At 45.2% G+C, this 10000-nt stretch overlaps 1 protein-coding gene across 1 annotated transcript in view; it reads left to right on the forward strand.

Moving 5' to 3' along the window:
- Positions 1 to 10000, forward strand: part of LOC116053888 (homeodomain-interacting protein kinase 2-like) — a 13721-nt gene that overhangs the window by 3672 nt on the left and 49 nt on the right. The window contains exons 5-10 of the mRNA XM_031305102.2: positions 440 to 621; positions 885 to 1008; positions 3426 to 3545; positions 3650 to 3733; positions 5484 to 5650; positions 9696 to 10000. The exon at positions 9696 to 10000 is cut by the window's right edge and continues 49 nt beyond it. Of these exons, the coding sequence (XP_031160962.1) occupies positions 440 to 621; positions 885 to 1008; positions 3426 to 3545; positions 3650 to 3733; positions 5484 to 5650; positions 9696 to 10000 (982 nt within the window). The remainder of the gene's footprint in view (positions 1 to 439; positions 622 to 884; positions 1009 to 3425; positions 3546 to 3649; positions 3734 to 5483; positions 5651 to 9695) is intronic.

A 10000-nucleotide genomic window follows, 5' to 3' on the forward strand; every position in this document is an offset into this window, starting at 1 on the left:
AGACTATCTGTCCAATCTGAGTTTTCTGTTGCACGACTAAAACTACTTTTGAACGTATACACATGGTCCACCAAAACAAGTTCCTTTAAAGAAATGGCAATAAACCAGAGCACGTTTTTCTGCCATCCAGGAATTCTGTGTGGACTAGCCAGACCTTCCTCCGCAGCGCTGTAGAGGAGGGTCTGGCAAAGGGAGACTAGGTAAGAAGTAAGGTGACGAAATGGTCACCTTACTTTCTGATTTGCTCCCATCATAACTACTACAGCCACTAGAGGGCGCCACCACTATGAAGGTACATCTGAGTTGTAATTGCTGCTTGAACAAACGACCTATGGGAGCGTTTTTCGGTGGAGGACAGTCTCCTTCTGTATCTGTCTCAGTCTGCACGCTGGTAACTGGTGTCTTTAATCATTCACATGTCCTGTCTTTGTCTTTGCAGTTGCTGACGGCCTTTGACGCTCTGAAAGGCATCGGTGTGGTTCACTCGGACCTGAAGCCAGACAACATAATGCTGACAGACCACCAGGGTGAGCCCTTCAGGGTGAAACTAATAGATTTCGGCGTGTCCTTCCCCACCTCAAAGGAGCAACGTGGAAGTCCAATCCAACCTCTGGGTTACAGGTACATTCAATCTGCACAGCTCATCTTTATGCACACAAAGTTCCCAACATTTGTGGGTTTATAAGACACCGAAATTTCAGTTGCAGCGTTCAAACATTTCAGTTTTTTAGTAAAAAGTACATCCCTTTACTACCAAAAATGTTTAGGATCTGTTGATGCTATTAGAGTAAATTATCTAACAGACAATGTGTCAATCTTCAGTACACATGCTGAATTTGACAAGGTACTTAACAGCTCTTGGGATGCTTGTACACCACTCACAGGGCACCAGAAGTCTCCTTGGGTCTCCCCGTCTCCGAGGCCATAGACATGTGGAGTCTCGGCTGTGTGCTCTTCTGGCTGTATGTAGCCGACCACCCGTTTTCAGTTGACTGCCAGTACCAGTCTGTAAGTAACCAAATGCATCCTGACATAGACTGTACAAATAATGGACGTAGCATCAGTGACGTCACCAATTGGTTTTTGTGGACTGCCGTTTTGAAGCCTCAAGTTTGACAATTTTGCTGTCGCCATCTTGGTTTTTTGAAACCAGACGAGACAATTCTTGGATGAGACGGTGGAGCTGGGGGAGGATGACACGTCTATGTTGTATATGGTTTTGGGGACTGCCCATATTTCCGACGCGCTTTTGTGGATCACCTCCCATCCAAGACCCAAAGGAATTAATCTTGCCTTTCAAATTGCCAATTAAATCCCAAATAAAAAGGAGATCTCTCCATTTTCATCTGCACCTTATTTAGCGACACTCACCTCCAAAATTGAGAGATATTTGGGATTTAATTGGCATTTGAACGGCAAGATTAATTCCTTTGACTCTTGGACTGATCATTTTACTATTAGGGACAATTATTTATAATATTTCTTTAGGATTTTTGCCTTGTTTAACATGTCAGGAATCCCAAAGTTTCCTGTTTGAAACAGCCAAGATGAGGCGTCTTCTCCCTGATCAACTTAGTTTCTCATTGGTTATTGCAGGGATAGCCTATGCCCCATACCTATTCATTATCATTGCAGGCTTATGGAAATATAAATACATATCCAACCCAAAACTAACTTTACCCTGCTGGACTTTGGACTTAGCCTACATTTTTATTTCATTATTTCAAAGATAAATATTTAAATGTGTTAATAAGCTAGCGAAAAGTAATTTTGCTTGTTATTGTTGATTGTGATTTTAGATTATGGGAGGTGATCCACAAAAACCTATATGGTCGGAACAATGGGATGTCGGAGCAGAGGGTTTATTTTTTTTAAACAAAGGGACGTCGGCTAGTGGGCTATAGGACCAAAGGGAATTTTTCAGGTTATTGAGAGGTGGGAACAATGGAGCGTCGGAGAAATGACATGGCACCTATGGTTTCATGGTGCTGCGCTAAGCTGAACGCTAAAGAGGGAAAGTTGACGATTTGCAACTCATCCAAAGGAGATTTACTGGCGGATAAACGTGGAGCTGCAGGTACTGCCACCGTTTACCTGCATGTACAGCAGAACAATACATCTGCAAACTATTCCTTAAGTTACCAGCTATAAACGCTAGTGGAAGCTAGCTCGGTTGATTAGCAGAATACTGAACAAGACATATTTAGGCGACTAAAATGTTCCAATTAACTTTGCTGAAGTGAAAACACACAGTGAGAGGGTCAAAGTACTTTCAAAGATGAAAGTACGGACAACACCCAAAAACAGGTTCAGGTCTATTTTAATGTCCCCAGTGTTAGCATGGTTAGCATCGCTAAGCCTCTGTCCTGACTGACAGGTCCTAAAGCATCTGCTTTATCGTCTATTTTAAAATAAATGGGACCATCATTTACTAAATGAACATCATGCTGTATTGAAGAAGACTTGAAACTAGCGATTGAGACCATCAACTCATTATGAAAATGTTTACTGAGGTAGTAAATCAAGTGAGAAGTAGGCTCATTTTCTCATAGACTTCTATAGAAACAGACTTATTCTTGGAGCCAGTGGAGTCGCCCCCTGCTGGATATTAGAGAGAATGCAGCTTTAAGGAGCTTCAGCATTGGCTTCAACTTTTCAGACCCCTTAAGGCGCTGACACACCGAGCCGATAATCGGCCGTCTGACAGTCTGGCGAGGTCGGTGACTCGAGTCTGGTCGGTGTGTTCAGTGCCGTCGTCCGTCAGAGGGGCCGTCGGCCTTCATTTTGGCTGATTTGACATGTATAATCGGCGGGGCGGGCACTGCCTGCAGTCGGACTCAAATGACCCCTCTGATTGGTGGAGAGCTAACCCGGAAACGGGGAGCGGGATGAGCGTGACTAGAGTCTCTCAAAATCTGACGAAAATCTTTTAAACTGACCTTTGTTGATCTGAAATGAAGACAGATTCAGCAACTGCACGGCCTATTTCTCTCTTAAAATGTTTTCAGAAACACGTTTCGGTGAACTATTTTAGTCCAATATGAGATCGTATTCTGAACAAGCCGCCATGACAGTCTGGCTTTGAATTTCCGGAGAAACCAGACGTGACGCGTTCGTCCAATCAGCTGCCGGTTTTCATTTTTGGGCGACAATCCAGATTAGCGCCGCCTGCTGTTATGGAGACGTATTGCGTCTCGTCGCTTTTGTGTGTTCGGAAGCATTTTTTTGACCAACTGGGGGAGACTGATCAGTCCAACTGCCTTTTCTGCCAACGGTTGGCCGTCTGGTCGGTGTGTCTGCAGCTTTAGCTTCATCCATTATTTCAACAGTATATGATTTAAATTCACTGCTACACACGGTATTAGACACCAGCGAGGGACTCGGTGTAGGATGTCGGTTGATGTGATTCTTTAAATTCTCTCCAGATGAGAGGCATTGTTGACATACTGGGACAGCCGGCTGACCACCTTCTCCGCGCTGGTTACTACACCCACAAGTTCTTTAAGAGGAACCAGAAATCGGACTTCCCAAAATGGTGGCTAAAGGTATGTCAACCTTATTCTGCCTTTGTCACCCAATGAGACAACAACTCCTTTAAATGGTGAACGCACTAAGGAAGAAGTATCTGATATATATTTTGCTCTTGCAGACTCCAGGCGAGTACGAGTTATACACCGGCAGAGATACTAGAGGATGGGACAGGTCTTTTAAAAGCTTGGATGACCTGATAACAGTAAGTGACCATTGTATGAGTAATTCAATTATTAATAATGATTCCCTGTGATGCTAAAGGCCCTCACAAACCAAGGAAATTGTCAGTGAGCTTCCGTTGCCATAGTTTTTGCGGTGTGTCACACACCGTTGTGACGACTGCCTTTTTTCATCCAATTGTGAGGGGATTCTATCTGATTGGAAAATAACAGAAAACACAGGGCTTAAGCGTGTGTGTGTGTGTGTGTTTGTGTGTGTGTGTGTGTGTGTGTGTGTGTGTGTGTGTGTTTGTGTGTGTGTGTGTGTGTGTGTGTGTGTGTGTGTGTGTGGTAGAGAGAGTGAGAGAGGGAAATCTGAAAAGTTAACCCTCTCCGCGACGTGTGTCGCTGTGACGTGTAGTTACATTTTTCGAGAGGTGCACGTCAGGCTACGGTGTAGGGTCCGGCGAAGGGTTCGTGTCTCCACGTACCTACGTACGTGGCCACAGCATAGATTTAACGCAGAAGCATAAATCACGCTTTACAAGCCGCGGAGCGCAGTTCATGTCTGGGGAAAACACATGACTTTCACCCAGGAATCCAATTGCCCCTCTGGGGACAAATAAAGTTGTACTTGACTTGACTTGAGTCACATGCTCGTGTCCTGGGAGTGTTTTAATCCAAACCAATATCTTTTTTTGCAATTGTAACTAGTTGTTTTGGTGCCTAAACTTAACTGTTGTCGGTCACTTTTTGTCGGCTAAACTCAACTGCCATGGCCCATGAAAGGACCCTCATCTCACTGTGCTCTGTACCTGAGTCAAATGGCGTTTTTCCATCACATGGTACCTGCTCCACTGCCTCGACTCTACTCGCCTTTTTTGGTTTTCCATTCTGATAAAAAGTCCCTGGTACCTGCTAACAGGTACTTTATTTAGTACCACCTCCGTCGAGGTTCCAAGCGAGCTGAGGCGATACCAAAAGGTGACGTGAAAGCGACAGCCGGGGGTGTCCTGAACAAACCCGCCATTTTTAAATAGTTTAGCCAGCTGTGTTTTTTTTGCTGCCTCCAGCTATATTTGAAACAAAATGTGTCTTCTGGCAACAACACACACCTTCCACGTTGTGTGTGTCGCGTTAGGTCACAGCAGTTTCCTGCGGCGGCGCTATGACGACCAGCCAAGCTTGCCTCACGCATGAGGCGGTACTAAATCTGCAATGGAAAAAGAAGGACGGGGCACCGCGGTCGAGTCGAGCCGAGCCGAGTAGAGCTACTAGCAGTGGAAAAACGCCAAAAGTCACCTTTTCTCAGCTAAACGTAACTGTAAAGACCGCTAAACCTAACTGTCATGTGACAGGTCGTCAAGTGACCTGCTGGCGGTCGCCTAATTTCGTAGGATATCACATGAACCTGTTCATGAGAATGCAGTTGATCCAACACACATAGGGCTGTCAAAACTGGCCAAAAATTAGTTTGAATGTTCTTTCTAAAAAACATCCCTGTAAAATATCTATTTTTGTACATTATGTCCATAAGAAGGCAAAGGTACAAAAAGCTACCTAACTACTTGTTTAGGTATATTTATTTCAACATAAACATGTCTTTTAAAAGATCGACATTACATTACATTACAAAATAAGCTAATAAAATAATGTCCTACACCATAAAGCTTAATATAATGATCATAGACTTCTCTTCCTCCGCACCGCGTTGAGAACTGAGCCCCAGCAGCAAACAGGCTAGCTAACCAAGAGACAGGAGGAGATAAAGTGAACACTTTCTTTCAATTTTAGGTAGACATCGAGCAACCTATTGAACTGGAGGACCAAAGAGCTTTTGTGAGTCTCCTGAAATCTCTTCTACAGACGAACTCAAAGAAGAGGATCGCTCCGGAGAAGGCTATCCAGCACCCATTTGTCACACTGGCCCATCTGATGGATGAGATGGACACCAGCGAGTAGTAAGTTACTGTGTGTCAGCTACACCACAGATGCATTCTGGGATAGGAGAAAAAAACGCTCTGGGTTGGTTGCACTTCTTTAAACCATTCACAATCGTCTTGGCTAAGCTCCAGACGCAGCAACGGTGGCTCTGCTAAAAAGTCTCTGGAAGGAACTTGTTTTGGTGGAACATTTGCACCAAAAGTAAACGCCATATACAATATTAAATAGGGGTGTAAGAAAAAATTGATACACTTGAGTATCGTGATATTTTATTTAGCAATAATAGATTTTCAAAAACGCAGTTTCAGTTCGCGTTCAAAAATATTCATGAAATACAGTAGTTCACGTTTATGTTGTGTTTAAACTCCCTACCGCTAGATGGCTATGCTGAGATGCACCACTAGTGTCCTTGCCTAACAGTGCCTAGCAGCGCCTAGCAGCGCCTAACAGCACATAACAGAGCCTAGCAGCGCCTAACAGAGCCTAGCAGCGCCTAACAGCGCATAACAGAGCCTAGCAGCGCCTAGCAGCGCCTAACAGCGCCTAACAGAGCCTAACAGCGCCTAGCAGTGCCTAACAGCGCATAACAGAGCCTAGCAGCGCCTAACAGCGCATAACAGAGCCTAGCAGCGCCTAACAGTGCATAACCGAGCCTAGCAGCGCCTAGCAGCACCTAACAGCGCATAACAGAGCCTAGCAGCGCCTAGCAGCGCCTAACAGCGCATAACAGAGCCTAGCAGCGCCTAGCAGCGCCTAACAGCGCATAACAGAGCCTAGCAGCGCCTAGCAGCGCCTAACAGCGCCTAACAGAGCCTAACAGCGCCTAGCAGCGCCTAACAGCGCATAACAGAGCCTAGCAGCGCCTAACAGCGCATAACAGAGCCTAGCAGCGCCTAACAGCGCATAACCGAGCCTAGCAGCGCCTAGCAGCGCCTAACAGAGCCTAGCAGCGCCTAGCAGCACCTAACAGAGCCTAGCAGCGCCTAGCAGTGCTTAGCAGCGCCTAACAGCGCCTAGCAGCGCCTAGCAGCGCCTAACAGCGCCTAGCAGTGCCTAGCAGCGCCTAGCAGCGCCTAACAGCACCTAACAGAGCCTAGCAGCGCCTAGCAGCGCCTAACAGCACCTAACAGTGTCTAGCAGTGCCTGACTTTTTGCTAGAAGCTAACAATGTAGCTATGGCTGAACTTTGGCCTACTTTAGCATATAAACATTAGCTCACTAAGAACCTGGGAACCACAATCCCAAACTGGCAGTTTGATTTTCTGTGTACTGAATTGTTGACCTAAAGTAAACTTCTTTGACTTTTATGCATATCATGTCTTTTTTTAAATATTAGTTTTTCTAAAATTATCCCAACATATCGCCTTACGCACAGTATCGAAATATATTGCAATATATTGAATCGTGACCCCTGTATCGTGATATGTATCGTATCGCCTGATTCTTGCCAATACACAGAAGTTAAATGTTGACCCAATACAGTAACGTGAGCTATTTAAATTAGCTGATACATGGTTAAACCTTATGAGCTCTTACCAGTGCATCTCCATGTGTACTTCGTCCACAGCAATCCCACCAATCAGTCCCAAAACTATGGTGACCCTGAAGGACAAACAACAGCATTTCAGAAAACACAACAGCAAAAGTAAAAACAACTAAACGACATTGGTGAGGCTCAAACCGGAAAAGGTAGACATGTATTGGAAGATGATTCGTCCTGCAATAAACGGAAGTCCTTCTTCTTTTTTAGGATTTCTGGACTCTCACCAAATGTCCTTTTGTTTTTTTTACTTTTGCTGTGGTGTTTTCTGAGATGTTGTTGTGTTTTGTCCTTCAGGGCCACTGTACAAAACGTCCCAGTTAGAGTAGAGTTAGTAAATGCCGTAAACATATTCTTTGTAAATCTTTATGTCAGGCGGGGCAAACAGAGGACTCAGGAAGCAGGACTCAGACACGCAGTAGCAGTCAAACACAATGTAGTTATTGTACACACCGGTACAAATCAAAACAGGCAACAGTCTCCAAAAAAACACTGGCAGGCAGTACAAAAAGGTCAATCTAGCGACGGTATCCAAAAAACGCTAAACACAGACTCGGGTCAAAAACTCAGATCAGAGTGGCCGGGTTGGCTCAGTGGTAGAGCAGGCACGCTTATACTGAGAGGTTTATGCCTCGACGCAGAGGTCCAGGGTTGAAATCCGACCTGTGACGATTTCCTGCATGTCTTCCCTCTTTCTCACCTAGCTGTCCTGTCAAAAATTAGAGGTGGAAAAGCCCAAAAAGATAATTTTTGGGGGCGTTTCCCTTTATTATAGTGACAGTGGGTAGACATGAAAAGGGGAGAGAGATGAGGGATGACACACAGCAAAGGGCAGCAGGTTGGATTCAAACCCGTGCCACTGCAGGGCTCAGCCAACATGAGGCGAACGCTCTCACTGGGTGAGCTAGAGGCCGCACCCCAAAAAATAATCTCACGGGGAAAAAGGCTGGACCGTTAAAATACTAAGGTATAAGCCGAACTGGCAGAGAACAAAGAGCAAGGGAGGGAATATATACACCTGAGGGGTAGGGGTGGTACGGTTCATGAAAAAACATCCGAACCGCTCAGTTGGCATGTCTCGGTTCGGAGCGTGTGTGTGTCGCACGGTTTGTCAGTCCACTGTTAATGTGCACTAACCTCTTACTGCCGTAGTGCCCACTTTATACACCTATGTTAAAACACTTACTGGAAACGACGAGGGGGATGAGCGTGACGAATGCAACACATGGCAGCTGATTGGACGAATGCGTCACGTGGTTCTTGCTGCTCCCCAATTTCAAAACAGACTCTAATGGCGTCTCGTTCTGAATACGATCTCGTATTTTACGCAAATAGTTCACCGAAACGTGTTTCTGAAAACATTTTAAGCGAGAAATAGGCCGTGCAGTTGCTGAATCTGTCTGCTTGCTTAATCGACAAAGGTCAGTTTAAAAGATTTTCGTCAGATTTTAAGAGGCGCCGAGCCGACCGCTCCTCAGGTGGAGTGTGGAGTGCTGCAGGTCACGTCACGTGCAGAAATGTCAGGTGGGAGAGATGAGGAAGGCTGCCCGGAGTTGGAGGATGCTCCAGCGTCGTCGTATATAATCTGGTGTGTGGGAACATTTTAGATTTCATGTTACCTATGATGACAGCGGAAATCAAACTAGATAGAACTGCCACTGTGTGCATGTATTGTGCAACATGCATTCAATATGCTAATTTTAGCTATATATCATATGCTGAAGTATATTTCTGGAGTGTTAAAGATTAAAAGAAAAAATAACAAGAACCGTACAGAACTGAAAACCGTGACCCTAAAACCGTGATACGAACCAAACTGGATTTTGTGAACCGTACCACCCCTACTGAGGGGGGAGGGGAGACAATTAGACACAGGTGCAGGACATTAAAGGACAAATCCAGCACAAAAATGAACCTAGGGGTTAATAACACATGTGTACCGAGTCGACCGTTCTCTGGGGTATGTTTTCATGCTAATCGAATGTGACCAGTTTAGCGCGAACCGCTAATTAGCTTGTAACGCTAGTAGTCGGGGCACGGATAAAGTAAAAATAAATCGCTATTTCTACAACACTAACAAGGCTCAAAATATCACCACACTTCCACGGTAGCATAATGAGGGTCCCTACATGTAAACCGAAGCATTGAGAACTTTGTAAGTGTACAGACAGAGTTTATTAAAAAGATAGATTATAAAGACAGCACCGTTCGTGTATACAGGCAGGCGCCATCTTGGGGAAACAGTCACGACCAGTCGAACGACAAACGCCGTGCTTGAGCTATGTTACTGGTTACTGGTTACTGGTTGCACGGCGTTCGTGGTTCGACTGGATTTCCAGGCTACGTGGAATGTAGCTTGCTAGCTCGAAGTTTGTTGCTGTGTTTCCTGAAGCTGTGTTTCCAAGATGTCAGGATTTATCCTGGAACTGTACTTCCGTTTTCACCACTACAATTACAATAGGCGCATGATTGAATGGCTGATTCTTTCATTGCTTGTCATGTGTATGTGTGTGTTTATTCAGTGTGGAAGAGTCCTTTGACAAAATGCTGGTGTGTCCAATGGATTACGCAGAAGAGGAACTCCCTCCTGACGATGAGGCAGATGAAGAGAGCAAAGGTGAAGGGCCTTCAGCCAGAACTCGTACGAATGGCACAGGCTTGGCTTGTTCTGTTAAAGCGAAGAAGAGACCGCTGAAGAGAATCCAGAATTTCTTCAGCAGGGCAGCCAGAACAGCTGACGGGTTTTCTGTTAAAGCGAAGAAGAGCCCGCTGAAGAGAATCCAGAAATTCTTCAGCAGGGCAGCAAGGACCTTGCTTGGAAAGAAAA

Source organism: Sander lucioperca, chromosome 2, assembly GCF_008315115.2.
Source record: "Sander lucioperca isolate FBNREF2018 chromosome 2, SLUC_FBN_1.2, whole genome shotgun sequence".
Taxonomy (NCBI): domain Eukaryota; kingdom Metazoa; phylum Chordata; class Actinopteri; order Perciformes; family Percidae; genus Sander; species Sander lucioperca.